Genomic DNA, 25,287 nt, shown 5'->3' with positions numbered 1-25,287 from the left:
ATGGATTTCACAATAGTAGAGAAAGAGGACTGGTCGTGGGGTCCATGTGGGCAGAACAGCCAGAAGAACCAGAATTACTGTAAGGTAAGTCTCCCACTATCTGTTAACATGGATCTCACTTTAGGTGACTAACAGTTATCTCCCTATGGAGGGGGATGTCAAGAGTCTAATTTACATAAAGACTGCAGGACTGCCCTAACAAACTGGGCATCAGATCTAGTAGTTGCAACTAGCGAGTAGTGCTGAATAAAAGTAGGCAATGAGCTCCAACTGGCTCCCTAGCAAATTTCTGACATAGGAACCTTCCTCAAGCATGCCCATGTCACTTGGGGCCTAGTATAGTTTGCTTTAATATGATAGGGTTACCATTCATCCGGATTCCCCCAGACATGTCCGGATTTTTGAGCTAAAAATAGCATCTGGGGGGAATTTGTAAATGTCCGGACTTCCCCACCCCCCGCATGCAGAGCGCGCGCGGCTAACAGGGTAGCCGGCTGGATGGTGCCACTTACATGGGGCTCCGACAGCCAGAGAGAGCCCCTCTTCCTCCCCCCTGCAGCAGAGATCACTCCCTCCCTCCCTCCCTGCATTCGCAGATCGCCTCTGGCAGTCTGGAGCTCTGCCCCCCTCCTCCTCCCCTGCCAGCCAGCCTGCTGGGACGAACGGCTCCGGGCATTCCTGAGCAAGCTCACAGAGACGTTAGGTGAAGGCCAAGAACAAGGGGGTCAGGGGGTTGGAGAAGGGGCAGGGAGGTTTTGGATGGGGCAGTCAAGAGACAGGGGGGTTGGGAGTTCGGGGGGAGCTTTCTGGGGGAGTATGGATAAGGTTTTGGTCAGGTAGCGGGTAGGGTACTGGGGGACAGTTGGGGGGGGTCTTAGGAAGGGGCAGTTAGGGGATAAGGAACAGGGAGGCTTAGGTAGGGGGTGGGGTTCTGGAGGGCAGTTAGGAGCAGGGATCCCAGGAGGGGGCAGTCAGGGGACAAGGAGCGAGGGGGGGGGGTTGGCAGTTCTGGGAGGGGCTGTCAGGGGGCAGGAGTGGGGAGAGGAATCGGAGCAGTCAATGGGACTGGGAGCAGAGGGGTTTAGATGGGTCGGGAGTTCTGGGGGGGCTGTCAGGGGGTGGGGAGTGTTTGGATGGGGTGTGGGAGTCCCAGGGGTCTGTCTGGGGGGTGGGGGTGTGGATAAGGGTTGGAGCAGTCAGGGTACAGGTAGGGGGTAGGGTCCTAGGGGGCCAGTTAGGATTGGGGGGGTCTCAGGAGGGGGCAGTCAGGGGACAAGAGGCAGGGAGGCTTAGGTAGGGGGCGGAGTCCTGGAGGGCAGTTAGGGGCAGGGATCCCAGGAGGGGGCAGTCAGGGGACAAGGAGCTGGGGAGAGGGTTGTGGGTTCTGAGGGGGGCGGGGAGGGGGAGGGGCGGGGCTAGGGCAGGACGGGGGTGGGGCTAGGGCGGGGCACCTCCCGTCCTCTTTTTTGCTTCCTGAAATATGGTAACCCTATAATATGAGAAGATGGATCTAATTTAGTTAGTTCACAGAAGAACTTTATGCAGTCAAATATCCATTTCAAAAGTCTCTGGGTTGAAATAATGAGCCCTCTAGACCTGTCCCAAATATTACAAAAAAAAGTTCTAGGCCAGTTATGGAAAGGCTTTGTTCTATGGAGGTGGTAGAAAAGTGCCCTAAAGACACCACTCATATGAAGTTTTGCCTCTCCAGGAGTCAAATGAGGTTTGGGGGGAAACACTGAGGGTCTATGCCCTGATGCAAACAAAAGCCTGAGACCACTCTGAATAAGAACCTAGGGCGAGATCAAAGAACAGTCATCTTGTCTTTGTGAAATATAGTAAAAGAGGTCCTGCCATTAACGCCTAAATCTAGCTTATCCTTTGAGCAGAGATAACAGTCACCAAAAATCCTGTCTTGATAGAGAGGTGATAAAGGGACAGGGGGGAGATCATTAGGTCCAGGAATACAATACTTTGGTCCCAGGAAGGTCCCTCACTTGGGGAAATGTAGTTGCTGTAGCCAACTACACTTGAGCACCACAATCTCCAGCGGCATGGTTCCAAAGCAGGGCACAGGGCAGCCTCCATCAACATGGCTTTTAATCAGATATCCCTGTCTTTAAGAGTGCGAGGTCTGAAGTTTTTGCAGATCCTACACTTCTCTTTAATATGCGCCTCTCTGAGGCACTTAAGGCAGCTCGTGTTCAGGTCACTAATAGACATAGGTTTGCTGCACCCAGCCCATGGCTTAAACCCCACGGACCCGGCCATACCCCGTCCTTGGGGCTATGTCCCTAATGGGATTCTGCTCCTAAATGCTAACTGCTAACACTACAGTAACGATATACAAGAAAAACCCAGAGTCCAAAGTTAGAGAAACCACAATCGGACTTGTGAAAACACGAAGCGTTCCAACAACCGTCACTGGTGGAAAGAAGGAACTGAGAGGGCATGGGGCCAGCAGGGCCCAATGTACCAGCGCATAAGCACAGGGCTCCAGAGGTTGCCAAAGCCGGCCCTAGGGGGCGCGCACACATCAAATATGGAATCAACATGAGCAAGCACTCAAAGAAGAAGAATCCAATCTTGCGTGCCTGAGGCACATATGCACCTAGAGTGGGATCTACATGGACAAATACTCAAGGAACAACTTGTTCACTCTGGTAAAGCAGTCTGGAGGCAACTTTAAACTTGTGAAAAAATGGGTCTTGTCTTACCTTTTCCCGTTCTTTTCTTTTCTCTTCTAAGGAGCGACGATTAATTTCAACTTCTCTTTGCCATTTCTGTACTCTTTCCATGGTTTGCTCCATCATTTCAGTCTATAAAAAGTTTAATCATAAATCACAGTGATGCAAGGGGAATATTTATTATTTGTACTACAATAGCAATCCCGCCCCCGCAATCAGGATTGAAACCCCACTTTAGTAGGCACTGTTAAAAAAAAAAAAAAGACCACATACATACGAGGAAGTCATGGTCTCTGCCCCAAAACTGCTTACAGTCTTCCGTGACCTAGTGAACACCCACACAGGTATCCCATCCCAAACTGATAACAGATTACACTTGGCTATAGTACAAGTGTGTGCTAAGTTTCAATAAATGAGCAGAAAAAACTAAAAAAAACTAGAAGTGTTTAGGCACAAGAGATAAATTCAATGCAACTTTCAATTTACAGGGAATCAGCACATTGATTCAACTGAAAAAAATTAGTGAACTATTTTGAACAGCAAGAACAGAAGAATTTTCATTGTTTAAAGTAGGTTAGACTGAAATTTTAAACTGAAAATCAATATGCTATCAATTCCTATTAGAAGTGTTTCAGTTTATCTGTCATAGAGGAAATTCTCCTATTAGAAGTGTTTCAGTTTATCTGTCATTTTATTAAAATAATAGATTGCTTGTAATTTTGGTGGTTTATAAAGAACTAGAGTACACTGAAACCCCATTTAATAAATTCCCAGTGTAATTTCTATTGTGAAAACAATCTGCTGATAAAAGTCTGAAAGTTGTCCAAAGCACACTACTATACATTTTCTCAGAACACAATACTACCGTCGCTCCTTTGCCTCTTACAGTTTCATTGTATTCACAGCATGTTAGGGAGACTTACAACCAATTTACCAGAAAGCTGTCCTAGCAGAATAACTGTTTTTCTCTCCACAGAACACATTTTTATTTTCTGAAATCTTTTCTTTAAGACAAGTAACTATTTTTAAAGGTAATAAAAAAGTGAACTGCTGCTAAGATTTAAATCATCTTCATGGTTGGATGCTTTTAAAACAGAAGATGAACAATTTACTTGAATATAATTTGAAAAGCTTTTGCTTTATTTCTTAGTAGTTTAACACAGTACAGTACTGTATTTGCCTTTTGCGGGGGGGGGGAGGGAAAGGGGGTGTCTCTGCTGCTGCCTAATTGTGTTCTTCTGGTTCCAAATGAGATTTGTGTGGTTGACTGATCAGTGTGTAACTCTGGTGTTCGTAACTCTGAAGTTCTACTGTAAATTATGGAGCCACCATGAGCAAGCACATACATAGTTAAGCTTTGTTGGAGAACTGTGTAATGAATTGTGTTAGTCAAATATGTACTAAGTAATGTTAGAGAAATTATTATATATAAAACTATAAGAAAATAGGAAGGAATTTTTGCTTTTTGTATGTATTTTTGCTGCTTTAGATCATCAGATTTTTCTGAAACAGTCTGTAAATCAGAAAACTGGTTTGTGTGTCTCAGAAATAAAGTTCTTGACCAAGCAGAGAGCCGGGTAGAGAAGAGAGCTGTTAGCTTTCAGTAAGTCAGGTACAATCCCTCATCCTCCACCCGTCCAACAAGTAAAAACTCAAGACCACAAAAACAGTTGAGTAAAAAGAATAAAAATTGCTGTAATGTAAGTACAACTGCATGGAGCCAGTGAGCATGACAGCAAGGAATAGATGCATTGGGAACTACAGAGATATAAGTAAGTTTTAGCAGAATAAGCAAAAAATGTATTAATTTGGGTTAGTTATTGTGATTTATGCAGGAGAATCTTTTAATTAGGGGGTTAGAGTGGAATATATACGGATAAAGACACAGATGAGGTAGCTTGCTATACTGAGTCTGTGCAAAGTTACAGAACAGAGGATTAAAAAAATAGATGATTGACATAATAGTGGAGAAGATACAGAGGAAAAATAGCCAAGCATAGCAGAGATTTGAAAAGAGTCACCCTGTCCCCAAGAAAGATAACTTGAGCATTTCCTTTTCTTGTCTTCTCTTTTTTTGCATGTTTATGTAATTCATAGGTGATAGTAGCATTGTCTGAAAACATATATAATAAAGGCTAAAATAAATTGTGTCAGCCTAAATTGAAGTGGATTTGGTTCTCACCCAACAGGTTGACATTGGCATTTAAAGTGGAACTAAAAATCCCTGTTTCACAGTATAATAAATTAATCTACTTTCCAAGTTTAGCAGAGTTACACTTTAGATGACATTAATTTTCTGCATAAAATAGTTTCTTACTTTGCCAAAGAAAACAATTTAAAAAAAATCACAATATTAATAAAATTCACCACTTGTTCTCTCACCTTTTTCTTGGCTTTGAATATTCCAGTGACAGACCACCCCAGACTCTTCATATATTCCATATTTAATAATATAATTTAATAATATAATATAATTCAATCAGATTTCCAACTCATTTAAAGAAGCTAGACTGTAATAAGAAAAGCTCTTAACAGTCACACCTAGAGGTTATGGTGACAGAGCTATGCCAGTAACTCAGGTGATTTATAAGTAGCATCATTGTGACATCAGAAGTAGCAACCAATCAATCTTTCCTCTGCAATTTGCTCAGTAACTCAGGTGATTCATAAGTAGCATCATTGTGACATCAGAAGTAGCAACCAATCAATCTTTCCTCTGCAATTTGCTATCAGTCACTGAAGTGGAGAGGGCCTATTCACAGGTCAAAAGTTCTCATTGTTAAATTACTTCAACATCTGTATACAAACATGGTAATAACACTGGATTGGCTCAATGTCCCTGGCCTCAACCTACTCCCAGCCAAGACCGTCTCTCGATGGGCTCCTCACAGAGGTAGCAAAGAACAGCCCTTACTGTACCTCTCCAGAGGGAAATTCTTAACCCCCATTCATGTGATGGTATAATCTTCAGTATCCTGTATATAGGGTGTAACATTCTTAAGTAGGCAGCAGAATCTGCATGCATCCATTAAAACCCTGACAGCAAAGGGTAGGTGACAACCATCACATCTACAGAAGACACATGTGGAGGTCCCTTTCTCCACGGCAACATAACTTCTTTCATCTAAGTGTGTATGGAGGGGCACAAAGGGGATGGGAAAAGAGTTAAGCTAAAGATAAATATGAAGAATCATGGAATCCATGACTTGCATGAGCTACAATGTTCTACCAAATGCACAGGAAAATTGTGGAGCTGCAGCAATTGGCAGAGGCCAAAACATTCAGCTGGACTTCCCCATGTTCTCAGGAATTCCTGTAGCCCCTCAGAGTTTCTCCACTAATCTCAACTCAGAGTGCCTGCAAAGTTCAGAAGCTCCACCAGAACCTGCAGTCCTCCTGGTAACAACAGAACCTGAGGAATACAGACTGGTTAACCCCTATCGTACTTCTAAGCACTACAATGTTCCCTGTTACTTAGCTAGGGTTACCATATCTAATAAATAAAAAAAGAGGACCCTCCACGGGCCCTGGTCCCGCCCATTTCCCCACCCCTAGCCCCGCCCCAACTCCGCCCCTTCTCTGCCCTAACTCCGCCCCCTCCTCCCTCCCACTCCCAGCCACCGGGAAAGGGCTGCCCAAGCGCTACCGGCTTCAGGGTTTGCCGGGCAGCCCCCAGACCCTGCGCCCCTGGCCGGCGCTTCCCCAGCGTAGCTGGAGCCCGGGAGGGGAAGAGCCCAGCCGGGGGCACAGGGTCTGGAGGCTGCCCAGCAAACCGTGAATCCGGTAGCGCTCGGGCTTTGGGCAGCCCCTATGCCTCCGCACCCTGTGCCCCCAGACGGGCACTTCCCCTCCTGTACTCTGGCGACGCAGAGTCCGGAGGCACGGGGGCTGCCCGAAGCCGGTAGCGCTCAGGCAGCCCGGCTCTTAAACAGAGCCGAAGAGGAGCAGAGCCTCCAGCCGTGGTGGCTCTGCTCTTCCCCGACTCTTCGGCTCTGTTTAAGAGCCGGGCTGCCCGAGCGCTACCGGCTTCGGGCAGCCCCCTTGCCTCCGGACCACAGCCGCCAGCCGGCCACTTCCCCTCCCGGGCTCCAGCGGCGCAGGATCCGGAGGCACGGGGGCTGCCCCTATCGTACTTCTAAGCACTACAATGTTCCCTGTTACTTAGCTCCCCCATTGTTCTCTGCATAACACCGGGGACTCTCTGCCAGCTTTCTTTCTTTGCATGGAAAAGATTTCAAAATGTCTTAAAAAAATAATCAAGAAAATCCCCAGGCAGAAACCAAACCAAACAAATCATTAAAATCTGTGAGTAAAGTTGACAGTACATATACGTGTTTTTTTAAATTCATAATAATGCTGCAGTTATTAAAAACAAACAAAATCAAGCATTAGAAACCAAGGTAATTCAGAGTTAAGATCAAAATAAAAGACAGCCTAACATTTGAAAGTAGGCAAGTCCCTCTGCCCCTAAATCAGGGGAGGGCAAATTTTTTGGCCCGAGGGCCACATCGGGGTGCAAAACTGTATGGAGGGCCGGGTAGGGAAGACTGTGCCTCCCCAAACAGCCTAGCTGCTTTGCATATTTCCACAACAGAAACATATCAGCGATGATGCCTAAGCTCTGGTAGAATAAATACTGAATGAAGCAGGAGAATCCATATTAACCACTTATTAAACAGGCCCTCACACAGTCATCTATGCACCTAACTGGATGAAGATCTAAAAGATTTCATCCTTTGCAAATTAACATGCCAAAGCACGTCTGACATTCAACATAGAGAGCATAGCAGCAGCCTTAGAAGCGGGTGGTTCAGACAAAAATATAGGCAGGTGAATCTGCTAGTTCAGATGGAAGTCTGTGACAACTGTCAGTAGGAACACAGGATGTGTCCTAAAGACGCTTTGTCCGGACCTAAGATAGCATAAGTTGGGCTTTGAGCAAGGAGTTGGACTAGATGACCACCTGAGGTCCCTTCCAACCCTGATATTCTATGATTCTATGACCCAGGGCCTGAAGCTAGTCTCATTGCTTTACCCATTAAGTACATCTGGAGCAGGGCTTCTCTAGATTTGCAGGTCCTGCAAGTGAAGGACTTGCAAATAGAACATTTTCCAGGGATATTCCCCCAGACAAAATAAATATTTTAAATGCCAAACATTAAAGGGTATAGTGCCCTTGTTTGATGGGCAGGATGTAAATCCAGGGGACTTAGAAGAAGCCATCCTGGCACCAGAAAGAAATAGCTATTCTGGTTAAAAACCAAAATGCCAATGGGCAACAACTAACCAGCCCTATCTATACTATGCACAAATTTGAAAAGAGCCAGCTATTTTGTTAGCACTGCTCACTGCCCATGTTCATCTCGAAGCCAGGAGGCATGAGAGGAACTCAGTGGTGGCTGGCCTGCTCCACCCTTTTATTCCCTCGGTGCAGGACATGAGGCCGCTCAAAGTGCATGAGACTCTGAACCTGGGTGAGTGGGGTACATTGCACACCGTCAGCAAACTGTGCATATGGATAACCGCTCGAAGGGGAAAAAGTTACAAAGGGATAGCAGTGGTCTGTTCATTAAACCGATAATACACTGGCTTTTACAAATTGTCCTAGAGCCAGTACAAAAAGCCCTTGATCAAAACACCAGTTCAGTATGGAGACCTAATCTTGCAAACTCTTATGTGAAGGACTTGAAAACAACACATTTTCCAGGAAGAAAGATTAGAGGCTAGAGTCACTGAAGAGGCAGAATTGAGGTTGTTTGAGAGCCTTAATTATAGATTTCCAAATTTTTAAATGTTGGGTTGTGATTTGAATGATATTCTATGATTCTATGATTTACGTTTAACTTAACTTTGAAGTTCCTGTATTTTTAATACTTGTTATTTTTAATTACTACAAATTTATTGTAAGGGACTCTCATCCTTAACTTGAGTTTACCCAAGTATTTAGCCTGCGATAGTTTAGAATACAAGTAACTTTCCCCTTAATTTATGGTAGTTTAGGCTGAAAATGTTAAACTATATGACAGTGTCCCTTTAAGGTCACAATTGGCCACCAGGTGTCATTCTTGCTCTATGTAATATTATTGGTAGGGACTACTGTCCATTTTGGTCAATTTTACTGTCATAGGATTTTAAAAACCATAAATTTCATGATTTCAGCTATTTAAATCTGAAATGTCACAGTGTTGTAATTGTAGGGTCCTGATCCAAAAAGGTGTTTGTGTGTGTGTGTGTGTGGGGGGGTCACAATGTTATTGTGGGGGCGGGGGGGTTGCGGTGCTGCTACCCTTACCACTGTGCTGCTGCTGGTGGCAGGAAGAGCGGCCTGTTGCAGATAGCTGGCGGGTGGTTGGAACCAGGGTGGACCAGCAGCCCCCCTATCAGCTCCCCCCTCCCCTAAGTTCCCTGTGCAGTAGCTGTCCCTCCCCCCACTGCCATGTGCTGCTCCTGCCCTCTGCCTTGGAGCTGCTCCCAGAGACTCCTGCTTGCTGTATCGGGGGAGGGGGAAAGAGGGGTGTGTTGCCGGCACAGGGGCCCGAGGACAGCAACAGTGGGGTTTGGTGCCCGGAGTGCTTCACGCCAATAAACATACCGGGGTGGAGAAACAATCAAAGTTTATTTGAGATCTCAAAGTGGTGCAAGGAGACAGGCAAGTCTCAAATCGAGCACACCAGCAAAAACAGTTTCTCTCTTCTTTATACATTTTGCAACTAAGCCCCCCTCTCTCCCCCTCTCTACCACCCCCCCACTCCACCTCCCCTCTCTACCAAAGACATGTTTATACATTTAAGCAACTAAATCATTCTAGGGCTATAAATCTAGCTTGTTAGTAACTTCTCTCTAAACAGTTATTTGGTCCTGTTTACCCTTAGTTTATTACCCCTTCCCCAGCTAGAAACATGCAAACCTCATCATTATTGTTTGGTACCTGGCATGAGCAAGGTCGTAATTGCTAACTGGCTATTTACACATTCCAATTCCTGTCCTTGGTTGTTGAGGCCGATTAGAGTTAAACATGGAAGGACAGAGTTTAAACATGGAAGAACTCTGGCTCAGGCAGGAATAGTAACTCCAACAGTTCCCTCCTTTGAGAATACTCAACAAGCTTTTGGCTGAGTTTTCTCATATTCTATAGACAAGATACGATTGAGTGCCATGGAGCTGGGGTTTTCAATGAGAGAGAATGCTGGGATTTCTGGGGAACGGGGGGCACAAAGCTTACGGAGGAGCAATTTAAAACAAGCAATCAGAAGGAGGGTGACCAGGCACAGTACCACACCTGTGAGGAGGAGATGCACAAGGCTATTTCCCAGTCCTCCCAGGTTGGGCAACCAACTCCAAAGGGAATCAAAAACTGTGGGTTCCCTTTCCTGAGCCTTCCACTGCTCAAAAGCCTGTTCGGCTGACAGGACGTGCTTGTTAATGTCCTGTGAGTTTTCTGGGACATAAGTACAACATTCACTCCCAATAAGGACACACACCCCGCCCTGGGAGGCTAAAACATAATCTAAGGCCTGTCCATTTTGCAGGGACAGCAACCGGAGCTGGTAAAGCTCTGAGTTAAGGCTTTTCTCTATGGCCAAGGTCTCATTGGCATACTTGATGAGAAACACAGAGAGCCTACGGTAAAATTGAGCCAGTCGTCCTACCCCATAGGATGGGAGAAAGATCATACCCAATCTGTCTCCTTCTGTAATGGGCTCTAGGGTGGCATACAAAGATCTATGCTGCCTGACACGGCCAGGGGGCAGTTTAGGGAGGACACGAAGGGGAGGGGCAAGATATCCTAGATAGCAGCTTCCATACCACCGATGCGGTAGCCACTTATAGGCAGAGGTACCGCAAATATAAAAGGAGTGGCCATTCCCTACCAAGCCATTATAACCGCTACTCCACCTATTTACTTGTCTGTCATTAAACGATCTGAACCGGGCGGTAGAGTCGGATTTGCCGTTAACATAGACAGGGATGGAAGCATCACTGTCAGGGGATAAATAATACTGACAGGTGCTATTCCCAGCAAACCAGGTGTGATTGCTGGACTTAAACTGTCGATAGCACACCAACCCAGGGGCCACTGGCCGTAACCTAATAGGGGAAGGGATATATGTTGAGTTGGCCTGCGGCTTCCAGGGGTCGTCCCTTAATGCATACTGGGACTCAATGGTACAGTTCTGTGACAAGGGGGTACCTGAGGCATTTTTCCCCCTACTGAACCATCCCCAACAGATATCTGACCAATTCTGGGGAACCACCCTCCAGGGTAGCCCTGCAGCATGGTGTGGGATTTGGGAGCATACCCAGCAGTTGGAGAGGTTAAACTCTTGGGCAAAGCAAACCTTCAGGGACTCATATGTGTTTGTCTCTAAGTTAGTAGGGATTCCTTTCCATCCCGCATGTGCCTGGGGGAAAACGGGAGTTAACAAGAGGAGTGTCCCTATGGCAAAGAGCACCATTATGGCAGACCCTGGATCTGAACTCATATTGGGCAGGTGATCCTAGGGCCTAACAATCACAATTCCCCAAATACCCACAAAATAACAATTATCAATAGTAAGCAGATTAAAAACAAAAGGGACCAGGCCACCAGGTTAGGCCGATCCTGTGAAAACAAACACAACCAACGCTCAGAGGTCTCGCAGGGAGTGCGCTGTGACTGTCCAAAGAGATCACAGGGCATTCCCAGCAGACACTATTGTCGTCTGAATAACAGCTTAAGTCTCAAATCGTTGCTGGCAGTCTTCTCTGCAGGCTGGACGGTCCACCGTTCAGGAGCAGGCACTGCTTTCAGACGAGAGTGATGAATCCAGTTTTTGTGTCCCTCAACCTTTGCTGCTGTATGGGAGACCAGCAGGACGGTGTGGGGTCCCTTCCACTTCTCTTGGAGAGGCTCGTCCTTCCAGGTCCGGACGAGTACGGAATCACCTGGCTGCAAGGAGTGGATCGGGGCATCCAGCGGGAGAGGTTGTATACCTGTGGAGAGAACAGAGAACAGCAGACAGAGAGCAAATATACTGAGATAAGAAGCCACACCCCATTTCCCACTCCCCTGCCAGAACAAGTGTACCATTCATAGGCCATGCCCTTCCAAACATAATCTCGAAGGGACTGAGCCCTAACCTGCCCTTAGGGAGAGCGCGAATGCGGAGCAGAACAAGGGGCAAAGCATCAGGCCACTTAAGGGAAGCCTCTTGGCAAACCTTTGAGAGGTGCCGCTTAAGTGTCTGATTTGTACGCTCCACTACCCCACTGGCCTGCGGTCGCCATGGCGTGTGAAGCTTCCAGGGGATCTGTAGAGCATCCGATATCTTCTGAACGACTTGGGATGTGAAGTGTGTTCCGTTGTCAGATTCCATCCACTGGGGGAGCAATCTGAGCCTTACTCAGTGCCCCTCGATATCCTCGAAGTCCAACAAAGTGCAGGAGGCTCACAGTGGCTTTAAGGCAAGAGGTTAGACCCACTGCAGCAATTAACAAGTCATCCACATATTGCAAGAGGAGGACTTTGTCCTCGTTGTCCCACTCCTCCAAGTCTCTAGCCAGGGCCTGGCTGAAAAGGGTGGGGGAATTTTTAAATCCCTGAGCCAACAATGTCCAGCAAAGCTGCTTCCTAACGCTCCTTCTGTCCTCCCACTTGAAGGAGAAAATCTCCTGAGACTGGGGGTCAACCGGAATCGTGAAGAAAGCATCCTTTAAATCCAGGACTGAAAAATGGGTGTACTGCCCCCCCTATAGAGGCCAACAGTGTATACGGATTTGGAACAAGGGGGTGTAGAGTCTTAACCCGCTCATTAACCGCTCTCAGGTCCTGGACCAGCCGGTATGTGCCATTGGGCTTTCGTACAGGCAAGATAGGAGTGTTCCAAGCTGACTGGCATTCTTGAAGTACCCCGCACTTTAGGAACTGGTATATAGTTTCCTGCAATCCCTCTCTGGCTTCCCTTTTGATCGGATACTGCTTAATTCGCACTGGACCTTTTCCTGGCAAGAGCTGAACAGTAATAGGAGTATGATGGGCTGCCTTTCCTGGGATCCCTGATGCCCATACCAGAGGAAAAACCTGCTTCTCCCATTGACTCCACTCTGGGGCTTGCATGGCTGAGGGCTCAATTGCAAGTGTCATTATCCAGGCATTCTCTGGAGGTAAGGTGAGGCTTATTTCATCTTGAGTGAAATGCAGGGTGGCACCTAAGCGACAAAGCAGGTCCCGTCCTAATAGTGGCGTTGGACAATCGGGGAGGTAAACCAGTCTGTGAGATAGAGTTCTGTTTCCCAAAGCACATTCCGCTGGGGCATATACTGGGCACTTAGTTCCTTTCCCTGTGGCTCCCACCACAGTGAGGGAATCTGCCACAGGCAGCTGAAGGGGTTGGTTTACAGCAGTTCATGCAGCTCCAGAGTCTATTAAAAAGTCTACGTCTGAATCTCCCACCTGCATTTTTACTCGGGGTTCCGGGGGCAGGATAGTCCGTCTCCCCTGACACCCCTATTCTTGATCCTCCGCTGCCATCATAGGGGTACCTTCCCTTTCGGGGCACTCATTTTTCCAATGTCCCTCCTTTCGGCATATGGCACACTGGTTGCAACCCAGACGCCTTTCCTGTGAGCCAGGGTGCCCACGTCCTCTCATTCCCCGGCCCCTTCCACCTTCCTAAAATCTTCCCCTGCCACCAGCCTGTACTGCTGCAACCATCATTTTCACTTGCCTCTTTTCCTTTTCTCCCTCCCTAAGGCTGTAAGCCCTGTTTGCAGTTTCCAAAATCTGTGCCATTGTCATGCCCATCAAATCCTCCTTTTTCTGCAATTTCCTTTTAATATCAGGGGCAGCACGGCTGGTAAAGATACCCTTCATAATTGCCTCAGTAACCTGATCATCAGGGTTTGCATTAGTAGTTTGCCTGATAGTATCCCGAATACGCTGCAGAAAAGCAACCGGACTCTCTTTTTTTGGCTCCTGTACTAGCTCATATGGCTTAGCCCAATTGTTATGTCGGACAGCTGAGTGTCGGAGACCATGTAATAGGAGCTCCTTGTATACAGTGAGACAGGTGAAATCTGCCGGCACGTTGGGATTCCACTGGGGGTCTGCTGTAGGGACCTGAACTGCAGCAACAGGAATGTTTGCTGCGTTTGCCTCATGTCTAAGCTGTGCCTCCTCCCGTGCCTTAGACACAAACTGATTACGCTCCACCTCAGACAGCAGGGTCCGCATAAGGACATTACAGTCATCCCAGTCAGGCTTATGGCTAGCCAGACACCCTTCAAAGACCGAGATAAACTTGCTTGGATTCGTAGAGAATTCCCCTGCCTGTGCCTTAAAAGCTGCTAAGTCCACTGGGTTAAAAGGCACATGGGTATAAACCTGCATTGTAGTGGCTGGGCGATTTTCTGTTCCAGTACGGGCTATCCGAGTCTCAGTAATCAATGGATAGAATCCCACCGAGGGGGCAATCTCTGGGACCTGAGGCACCCTATCTTTATACGGTGGGGGTGTTGGAGCCGAAGGGGACACCGACTCTGCCATTACAACCGGGGGAGGGTTCTCAGGACTAACAATAGTTACTACCGAACCTGTCGGAGTCAAATTACACTTTTGCAAAAGATCTGATCTATCTCTTAACAACATAAACAACTGTACATACATATGTTCATTCCATTTACCCGTACGCTGACAAAACAAAAGCAATTGAAGGATCATATTATAATTAAGTGATCCCTCCGGTGGCCACCTTTCCTGGTCCTCTAGCTGATATTGAGACCAGTCTACTGTACAGAATCTTTTTAATTTACTTTTAATCAACGGATCCAATCCAAACACTTTCCAGTTCACCAGAATGCATTCTAAGGGCGTACACCTTGCCCTGCCTGCAGTACTCTGTCCCTGCCCCATACTCTAGGGAGACACTGGGCGTCCCCAGGTCAAAACAGGTAAAGTCCCCACTGGACTGTTCCTACCTTATCCAAGGGTCGGGTTCTGCACCGTCGCCCGCAGCTGCTTCTCCACTAATCAAGCGCGTTGCACCGTTGTGCCCTCCGGGGTCGACCAAATCACGTCTCCGCCGAGGCCCCCGATGAAGTCACCGGTGAGCTCTGGGCGTCGGTCGTCGTCGTAATCCGTCGGCCACCAGGAGGGATCCGGGCAAGGCTAAATTTCAGCCTCGAGCCCACCCAGGGACGCCAAGACTGTTGCCGGCACAGGGGCCGGAGGACAGCAACAGTGGGGTTCGGTGCCTGGAGTGCTTCACGCCAATAAACATACCGGGGTGGAGAAACAATCAAAGTTTATTTGAGATCTCAAAGTGGTGCAAGGAGACAGGCAAGTCTCAAATCGAGCACACCAGCAAAAACAGTTTCTCTCTTCTTTATACATTTTACAACTAAGCCCCCCTCTCTACCACCCCCCCCACTTCCCCTTCCCTCTCTACCAAAGGCATGTTTATACATTTAAGCAACTAAATCATTCTAGGGCTATAAATCTAGCTTGTTAGTAACTTCTCTCTAAACAGTTATTTGGTCCTGTTTACCCTTAGTTTATTACCCCTTCCCCAGCTAGAAACATGCAAACCTCATCATTATTGTTTGGTACCTGGCATGAGCAAGGTCGTAATTGCTAACTAGCTATTTACACATTCCAATTCCTGTCCTTAGTTGTTGAGGCCGATTAGAGTTAAACATGGAAGGACAGAGTTTAAACATGGAAGGACTCTGGCTCAGGCAGCATAGTAACTCCAACAGGGGTAATGTCAGGGTGTCTCCCCTTCCCCCCTGTTTCTGCAACCTGCTTACCCCATCTTCCATAGAGCAGTGGGGACACACTACAGAGGGAGCTTCTAGGCAGCAGTCTCAGGTCTCAGGTCTCAGCAAGTCTCAGGTCTCAGCAAGCTGATTTAATTAACAAGGCAGTGTACTTAAGCCTGGAGTCAGTACTTAAAGGGGAAATGCTCATTCTTCTCTCACAACCAAGGTGTGTGTCTCTGTCTCTGTCTGCCGTCCCACCTTTCCTGCTGCCTTGTAGAGTGTGAGAGTTAACCCTTGAGGGCTGGGGTGGGGAGCAGGCAAAATTTTTTTTGCTTGGGGCGGCCAAAAACCTTGAGCCAGCCCCGATACTCTCCAAAGTCAGTGTTGATCTCTCTATTCCTGATGGCAGCTGAAGGTACAGCACAACGCCTCAGACCTAAACATAGAAACAGCACCTATTATTAGGGTTACCATACGTCCAGATTTTCCCAGACATGTCTGGCTTTTTGGGCCTCAAATCCCCGTCCAGGGGGAAATCCCCAAAAGCCGGATATGTCCGGGAAAATAGGGAGGTAGGGTGCGGCGGTGCGGGGCCGGGGGCTGGCGCGGTGCTCGGCCGGGGCTGGGGCCGGGGGCGTGGGGCCGGCGCGGGGCCAGCGCGGTGCTGGGCCGGGGGTGCGGGCACATGGCCGGGGGCCGGGACTGGGACCGGGGTCGGCGCGGTGCTCGGCCAGGGCTGGGGCCGGGGGTGCGGGGCCGGCGCAGTGCTGGGCCTGGGGTGCGGGCACTTGGCCGGGGGCCGGGACCGGGGTCGGCGTGGTGCTGGGCCGGGGGCTGGCGCGGTGCTCGGCCGGGGTTGTGGGCACTCGGGGCCCCAGCCGGGCAGGAGACACTGGGGCCAGAGCCTCGTGGCCTGGGCCGGCCAGCCGCCGAAGGGAGCCGCTCGGCCAGGGGGGCCGGACTGAGCCGCGCTGCGCCGCACCCCGCCCCAGCTTACCTGCTCCCTCCCTGTTTCAGGCAGGGGAGGGGGAGGAGCAGGGGGCGGAGCGTTCAGGGGAGGGGGCAGAGTTGGGACGGGACGGGGCTGGGCTGGGAGCGGAGTTGGGGCGGGGCCGGGGCCCCATGGAGTGTCCTCCTTTTTAAAAATTAAAATATGGTAACCCTACCTGCTATGGACCCTTGCTATGTGTGCATCACCAGGGAGCTAAGGTGAATTGGGTGGCCTTGCCAATTGTTCTTTTAACTTGCCTCTGCTGAGCCTCATGTGCCACCCAATTTGACTTGAAGCTCTTCCTCTTATTTACTAGGTGTGATAGGGCATCCACCCCGCAGTAGTGTACAAGAGGAGCTGCAAGGAACAGCCAATCTGGGCACAGCAGGCTCATATAAGAAGAGCTGCAGGGCAGAGCAGGATCAGCTACTCCCTGGAGCTCACGGAGGGAGAACTAAGTGCCTGGCAGGCAGAAGGAAGCGATCACCCTGGACAGAGCAGTGCTGCTAGCCAGGACCAAGGGAGCTAGAGAAGAACTCCTGGCTGGTTGCTGGGGTTTGTAGGCTGCGGCAAGGGTGAAGAGGGTGCTGGGGCCACAGGGAAGTGACTGGACAATTGGCTGTAGTCACTACTGGGGAAACGGCGGGACAGTTGGACTGTAACACTTGCCCTTGGATTGGGTAGCACAGATCATGACACAGCTGGAGGGCTGTGTTATGAAGACAACGCTGTAGTCCTTGGAGTAATGTGGATCTGAGAGCAGAAGTGGTAGCAGGCGAGGAACCACCAGGAGTGGACGTACCGATCTGCGGCGCTAATCCCCAGTATAACCGCAGCAGCCACCAGTGTGGTGAGTGGAGCCATATTATTTGAGGAAACAAGCATCTGCAGCAGCAGTAGTCTCCTCCCAATCTCTGGAGAAGAGGCAAGATAGAGCAGAATCATAGCAAGTTAGGGAAGGAGATTATGAGCTTGAGTGGATGTTGGGGAGATGAGAGTTTGAACAGATAGGTTAGAAAAGAAAGAGGAGAATGGGAAAGCTGGGAGGGAGGGAACGTGTGTAGAATGACACAGGGAACGATGCACTACAAGGTACCCTGGGAAGGAAAGTGAAGGAAAGACAAACACTGGAGCCACAGGAAGTTATAATATTTAAGAAGTGTTAAAATAAAACACCCACGAATAGTGCCATAGTGGCTGATTTATATAGAATATGTATTTATCAGTGGCAAGTGGAGGCACAGAGGGAAGTACTCTCTCTGGTGGAGTTCAGTCCCTTCACTAGTCTCCACCCTGACATCACTTTCATCCCAGGCTCAGCCAAATACTTCAGAGGAGCAATTTTGTTTACATTTGGAATGAATGTTCTTGCACGAGGAACACATAATTCCGAACTATTTGCACCTATTCAGCCCTGTACGTTCATAAATATTTCCTTGGGCTTTATGACAGCCTTTTATCTTTAACGTTAAGGAATTCAGGAGTTTTCTGACAGCCTTTTATGGAGAGACATTGTCTCCATTTTCTGCAATAAGGATCATCCTGATTGGAGATTACTGCCTTAAGGGCTGCTTACCTTTCCCCCGATCAAAAAATAAATTTGGGAGTCCATTAACCCTTAGAAGTACATTAGTGATGCAGAAGATCATTCTCAAAATCTGTTCCATGCTCAGATTCAATTCAAGAAGCCATAAATTCCATGGGAAATTTTCTTTTAAAAAAAAAAAGTATCTTCTCATGTTAGGAGCCAAAAAAAGGGCTTCTAGGAATTCAACAAGGTGGAAAATGTCACTCTTAGCCCTAAGCCAGCTGCTGCAATATGTTTGTAAGTACAGCATACCATTTTGTGAAATGGCTGGTAAATAACAGCAGCTGTGGGGAGGGGGGGCGGCCCTGGTGGCTCTTCTTCTGCAAAACAGCTCATTCCAAGCAACTTGTTTCCTGGAAATTTGTCATAGAAACCAAAAGATCAATAGATTTAGAAGACAGTGTAGCAATATCTGACATTTATGCATCTAGTTGATAGTGCAGGGAGCCATTTAACTGGGCAGAAAGTAATGACTAGATCTGGAATTTGTGTAGGACATTCAACATCCTGCAGAAAGCACTATGGGATTTTAATATTCATAAGTGGTCAGGACCATAGTTTTAGTACCTTATATCCAAAAGATGGTCCAGCTAGAAGCACAGTGCTAACACTATGCTGGCTCATTGCTTCAGTACTGAAGCAGAAGAAAGAATGTCTGTATTGAATCCCTCAATACTGTCTCCTAGATGTTCTCTGGTTAGGTGTTTTCCCCTATCCCAGTACTAACCCCTCCCCTACTTAGCTTGGCAGAGCAAATAGGATCACAATATAAGGAGGAATAGCTGCCAGCCAGCGTAACTTGCGATATGTGAAAGCATTAATTACCAGCTTAATCATCAAAACTTATAAGCATTTACAACAAACATTTTCAGCATCATGTACTGGTATTGTTTAAATCCAAGGTAACAACAACTTGGTTTTCTTATATGCTGCAACTAGATGCGGCATTCAGAGGTATTTTAAAGACAGATAGCAGTAAATATCAAAATATTCCTGCTGTGAAACTAAAACAGGGTCCAACTGTTAATCTGTTGCACTTTCTATCCTCACTAGATAGAATTCTGTGCTGTTTTTTGACTTACAGAAAATTCTGCCAGCAAGCCAGTAAATGGAACTCTTCTCTTGGAGCCAACACAGAAGCAATGGCCCCAGCATGATACTTCTCTGCAGGAGGTTGCATCTTCAGGATGAGACTTAAAAACAGGGATCTTATGCCCATGAACGATACCATGGTACTTCTCTGTAAAAGCAGAAGCATTATCCTTGCTGTCCTAGCCAAATTCTAGCGTGAGTGATTACATTTTGCTTACTTATATTCTCTTTGAGGTTTTGTTTGGATACACTGTTCTTCACTGCCTGCCCTGACCTAGGGTAGAGCATTGCTATATACTGTTAAACTTGCTTCATTCTATGCATTTCGATGGTGGACGTAGTGATCCCTCTGTGCCATTCAATTACTATTGCAGTCAGTTTTCCCATTGACTTCAGTGGGATCAGGCCCTGCAGGCCCAATCCTGCAACCCTTCTCTGCACATGAGTTCATGCAAGTAGTGCCCTGCAAGTTGAGTAAAGGTTGTAGGATCAGACTCTACATTTGCAGAGCACTTTCTGATTCTCGGGAATCTGTCTCTCTAAGTATTTAAAATAGCATTGATCAGCTCGGTATGTGAATGCCTGTGTGATGAAAGGCACTATTTAAATGCGGAATAGTGCTATGAGTAGGGCTCCTTACTAATCTGTAAGAACAATCTATTGATGGGTCCACTTACTAGAAGGAATCTAACTTTCTGTTGACACATCTTCAAATCAATCTTTTCCCTTGCTCACCTATTATGCTGGATCACAGATACATATAGCACATATCCCATAACTTGTAAGGTTGCAGTGGACGAAAGTCGGTCACAGGATTGCACAGAAAAATCTGATTACACTAGAGAATTTTGGAATTGCAAACATCTGCCATGCTTGTAAGAAACCATGCGTCTGTGCACCAAAAAAAAAAAAATGCTTGAAGTGGTTCACAAGCACTGCCAGCAGTTACAATTACACCTCTTTAAAGGAATTCTTGCTGCTAGCCGTGTTGCCGTTCTAGTGTAGATAGAAAGCACATTGGTGCTGATAGACTGTTAAGATTGGTTCCCCCAGAACAATCACAGAATGTCCTGCAATTCTTTCATCACCATGCTGCAGTTAGTTAGAAAACGCCATGAGGACAGTCTTCCGCCACAAGTAGTTACATTTGGCTTACTTAAACTCACTCTGCAGTTTCAACTTGATACGGTAGAACTTTTCACGTCCCACACCACGCTATTGCATAGCGCTGCTGTGCTCTGTTAAACGGCTATTATATTTCACCCCAGCACTGGCTGCATTTTGTTACTGAGTGAAGTGATCCTGGGCTATGTAGTCTGAATAGTGGGGTGCAAATCTCTTTCGGAGGCTTGTAGATGAAAGGTGCTTGTAGCGGGGTGGCTACCCCGCTCCTGCCTGAGGGGTTTAAAACAGCCCTGGCAGAGGGCTGGGGCAAAGGGAAAAGCTACTGGACTGATTGGGGAAGTAGCCACAGCTGGGCCATGCCCCAATCAGGCCCCAGCTGGCCTGTATAAGAAGGTTGGGAGGCAGGAGCTCAAGAGTCTCTCTCTGAGTGCAGAGAGAGAAGGGCCTGGCTGCAGGGAGCTAGACAGGGTACCTGAGTGGAGGAGGGCTGGGGAAAGAAAGGCTGAGGAGCTGGGGAGCTCCAGCCTGGATAGCCCCAGGCTGTGGCCTGGTAATAGGCCAAGGGGTTTTGGGGGTTGCAGAGGGCAGCCCAGGGCTAGGCCAAGGCAGCAGGTCCGAACCCAACCTTGCCGATGATGAGTGGCCTATACTGCAGTCTGCCCCAGAGAGTGGGGGCTAGCTGGTGACTGGCAGTGGCCTTATCCTGAGGTGAGGTGGGGTTAGTGGGTGGGGGTTCCCCTGGGAGGGGAGACCTAGCATGTGTGTGGGTATTGCCAGGGGACAGCACCCAGAGCAAGGGGCACCGGGGTCCTGGGAGGGACACGGGGGGGCCAGAGCCGAGGACAAGGTGGATCACCGGCCTGCAGAGGGCGCTCCAGAGGCTGGTGAGCTAATTCCCTGGACGACCAGCAGGAAGCGCTGCGGGGGTGAGTCCGGACCTCTTACAGTGCTGAATAAAAAGAAAGCTATCAAGTCACTGAGTCTCCTTTTAATGAGCTAAAAGATATAAATGAATGAGATGGTGAAGGCAAAAATAGTACACCTCTACCCCGATAAAACGCTGTCCTTGGGAGCCAAAAAATCTTACTGCGCTATAGGTGGAACCTCGTTATATCGAACTTTCTTTGAGCCGCTGGAGTGTGCAGCCCCTCTCCCCCTCCACCCCCCCCCCGGAGCACTGCTTTACCCGTGTTATAGGCGAATTCGTGTTATATCAGGTCGTGTTATATTGGGGTAGAGGTGTATCTACATTGATTGAAACTTTATTCCAGTTTGCTTTTCTGAAGCCAATTGAGTATAGAGAGAGCATAGCAGGCATATTTTAAAGCAATGATGTACTGCCAAAAATCAGATGTTAACACGGCTTTCAAATAATTTTTTGGGGAGAAAAGAATGAATAGGAGTGCCCAATGATGTACTTTTCAGCATGCAGCAGTGTAAGTAAGATGGTTGACAGGGAACTGTTGTACAATACTGGCTACACTGGGGGGAAGAATAATCAAAGCTGAATTGGTGAGTTTGTAGAAATCTCTCCAGTGTCCTGAAGACAAAATAAGAATTTTGTCAACTTCCTCTGCTTGCTAAGAGTAACCCAGCTATAGGCCCAGCTTGGATAGAGGACAGGAGAATAGCTTTCCCAGCAAAATTCATAGACTATACTAGATGCAACTACTATAACTGCGGTGACAGAAAATGGTCTATTAGTTCCTAGGCAGGCTGTAATCAAATCATTTCCACTCACAGTAGAGCATATGTGCTCGAAAACAAAAAGGAAGGAAATGCCCAATGAAATTTGGCAGTTGCAGCATCTTTTATTTTAGCAGCACAAAGCTTCTGACAAGTTGAGCCTCTCTCCACCCTCAGACAGGAGAGTACTGGTATCAATCTCAGTTGTAGCACAGGATAAACAGGCATAATGACTTGCCAGATGTTTATGCAGAGTCAATCTCAGAGTGCTGCCTTCCAAAATTCAGCTTACCCAAATACAAAGGAGCTCGACCCAAAGCCACGTTTACATTTAGAGACTCTCGCAGCCATGCTAAGGACATAACCTCATTTTAGTCAATTCAGTAGCCTTTCTATTTTCATGTGACTTTAGTAACTGAAAATAATGCTTTTCATACAAGGCACCAGCCAGCTGCTGTGTAAGCTTCTCCAGGCTGTTCTAGCAGTACACCTCCATCCTGACTTGCAGTTTCAGTTTTGGGCCCCCTATGCACAGACTGCCAATCATGTCCAATTGAAGTGAGAAACTTACTTCTCAGAATTCCCCAGCTCAGCAGTCATGAAAAGCGAGTATATTAAACCCTCTTGTCCCCAGAAAATCATAAGGAGAAGAGAACTGATGGGTTTTTTTTGTGAAGAAATCCTAAACACTCTGATTAGGTAGTTTCCCAAAAACTTCAGTCTAAACACACTGGCTTAGATAAAACAACAAAACAAATGTACTGACAATAGAAAGATTGATTTTAAATTACTACAAGTAATGAGGCATCTAAATCAGACTTGGTTACAAGTTAGGAATTGGTTGTTTTACCTTTTAACAAGCTAAGTGAATACAAAGCAAAGATCTCTCTCACCACATATTCCAGCAGTCTTACTGGGTGAACCTCTTTCAGTCAGGATCTCTCCCCCAGTCCAGTGCTACTTCCTTTGTTCTTCAGCTGTGGATGATGCCGGGGGCAGAGAGCAAGGGAGAGATGATTTGAGGCACCCTCTCCTCTTATAGCCCTGTCTCTTGCTCAAGTATCATCTCCAGCTGATGTCTGGCCAGGAAACAAACTACTTCGTTGTCAAAATGTAGATGTTTTCCCCCATACCTCTCTTCTGCCAAAGAGTGGCCACTTACACAGGTGGTGGTCCAGTTGAGCTCATTAACACCTGGCTGAGCCATTGGCTAGCCTTTTGTCTCTGGGGGACTTGTTTGTGACTGCCCTTCAGAACACGTTGGAACATATCTTTGGTTAGCTTTGAAAAGTCATGGAAGATGGGAGCGATTCCAGAAGACTGGAAAAGGGAAAATATAGTGCCTGTCTATAAAAAGGGAAGTAAGGACAACCCAGGGAATTACAGGCCAGTTAGCTTAACTTCAGTACCTAGAAAGATAATGGGGGAACTAATTTGCAAACAGCTAGAAGATAATAAGGTGATAAGCAACAGTCAGCATGGAATTCTCAAGAACAAATCATGTCAAACCAACCTAATAGCTTTCTTTGACAGGATAACAAGCCTTGTGGATGGGGGGAAAGCAGTAGATGTGGTATATCTTGACTTTAGTAAGGCTTTTGGTACTATCTTGCATGATCTTCTCATAAACAAAGTAGGGAAATACAACCTAGGTGGAGCTACTATAAGGTGGGTGTATACCTGGTTGGAAAACCATTCCCAGAGAGTAGTTATCAGTTGATAGTCAAGCTGGATCAGTTCTGGGTCCAATTCTGTTCAATATCTTCATCAATAATTTAGATAATGGCATAGAGAATTCACTTATAAAGTATGTAGATGATACCAAGCTGGGAGGGGTTGTGTGACAGAGTCTGCTTACCCCCACACTAGCCCAGACAGGGTTAGACCCATATTATTGACAGCGGAAGTCCCGCCTCCTCGGCGGGACTGGGCATGCTCTAAATGCTCTAGTAGTATAAAGGGAGGAAGCCCGGCTCATTCTGGGCTGGCAGCTGCAGGGGAAGGACCTGTCTGGGAAGCTTCTGCAGTAGGCCAGCCACAGCCCCTGACTGCACCGGGAATCAGAGCCTCCCCGGGCCCGAATGAACTCGGGTAACTGGAGGAGCCAGAGAAGGCAGCCAGCTCAGCTATCCAGGGAGACTCCGAAGGCTCATGGGAGACCAACACAGAGACCAGTAGGAAGTGACCCAGGGAGGGTGACGGAGTGGTACCTCCCGCCCGGGAAAACTCAGCGTGTTTCGGTAGGACCCCCTGCTGAGTCAGTGGCAGGATGCTACACAGCTGTTAGGGGCCTGGTGGAGTCGGGTGGGCCTGGGCCCCCATACCGGGGCCACCGCACCCCTTGGTGGGCACTCCACCCTTGATAGACTCTGGCCAATAGGTCTCACTGCCCTGCACTAAGGGCTGCTCAATAGACTCTGGTCATTAGGCTGTGCTGCCCTGCACTAAGGACTGCTTAATAAACTCTGACCATTGGGCTGTGCTTCCCTTGTCCTAGGGGCGTCACAGTTTGCAAGTGCTTTGGAAGTTAGGATTAAAATTCAAAATGATCTGAACAAACTAGAGAAATGATCTGAAGTAAATCGGATGAAATTCAATAAGGACAAATGCAAAGTACTCCATTTATGAAGGAACAAACAGTTGCACACACACAAATGGGAAATCCTAGAATATCAGGGTTGGAAGGGACCTCAGGAAGTCATTTAGTCCAGTCCCCTTCTCAAAGCAGAACCAATTGCCAACTAAATCATCCCAGCCAGGGCTTTGTCAAGCCTGACCTTAAAAACCTCTAAGGATGGAGATTCCACCACCTCCCTAGGTAACCCGTTCCAGTGCTTCACCACCCTCCTAGTGAAAAAGTTTTTCCTACTATCCAACCTAAACCTCCTCACTGCAACTTGAGACTGTTACTCCTGGTTCTGTCATCTGGTATCACTGAGAACAGTCTAGATCCATCCTCTTTGGAACCCCCTTTCAGGTAGTTGAAAGCAGCTATCAAATTCTCCCTCATTCTTCTCTTCTGCAGACTAAACAATCCCAGTTCCCTCAGCCTCTCCACAGAAGTCATGTGCTCCAGCCCCCTAATCATTTTTGTTGCCCTCCGCTGGACTCTTTCCCATTTTTCCACATCCTCCTTGTAGGGTGGGGCCCAAAACTGGACACAGTACTCCAGATGAGGCCTCACCAATGCCAAATAGAGGGGAAAAGACAGTTACCTTTTCCGTAACTGGTGTTCTTCGAGATGTGTTGCTCATGTCTATTCCACAATAGGTGTGCGTGCTCGCCACATGCACCAGAAGTTTTCCTCCTAGCAATACCTGTTGGGAGGAGCGCCCCAGCGACCCCTGGAGTGGCGCCTCCATGGGAGTCTTCTCTTCTCC

The 25,287-nt window shown here is 47.6% G+C and overlaps 2 protein-coding genes across 6 annotated transcripts in view; one reads left to right on the top strand and one right to left on the bottom strand.

Moving 5' to 3' along the window:
* Positions 1 to 25,287, top strand: part of LOC135982473 (centromere protein F-like) — a 240,687-nt gene that overhangs the window by 135,499 nt on the left and 79,901 nt on the right. The window lies entirely within an intron of this gene.
* The window catches only part of LOC135982472 (centromere protein F-like), a 78,758-nt gene that overhangs the window by 17,895 nt on the left and 35,576 nt on the right, over positions 1 to 25,287 (bottom strand). For all 3 annotated transcript variants that reach the window (XM_065589357.1, XM_065589356.1, XM_065589355.1), the window contains one exon: positions 2,718 to 2,819. Coding sequence is in view for 2 of the 3 variants with exons in the window: in XM_065589355.1 (XP_065445427.1) it covers positions 2,718 to 2,813 (96 nt within the window). In the remaining variant the exon portion in view is untranslated. The remainder of the gene's footprint in view (positions 1 to 2,717; positions 2,820 to 25,287) is intronic.

The sequence above is a fragment of the Chrysemys picta genome, chromosome 3 (assembly GCF_011386835.1).
Source record: "Chrysemys picta bellii isolate R12L10 chromosome 3, ASM1138683v2, whole genome shotgun sequence".
In the NCBI taxonomy this organism is placed as follows: Eukaryota; Metazoa; Chordata; order Testudines; family Emydidae; genus Chrysemys; species Chrysemys picta.
The sequence above is the reverse complement of the archived record's forward strand: the minus strand, read 5'-3'. Positions and strand labels throughout refer to the sequence as shown.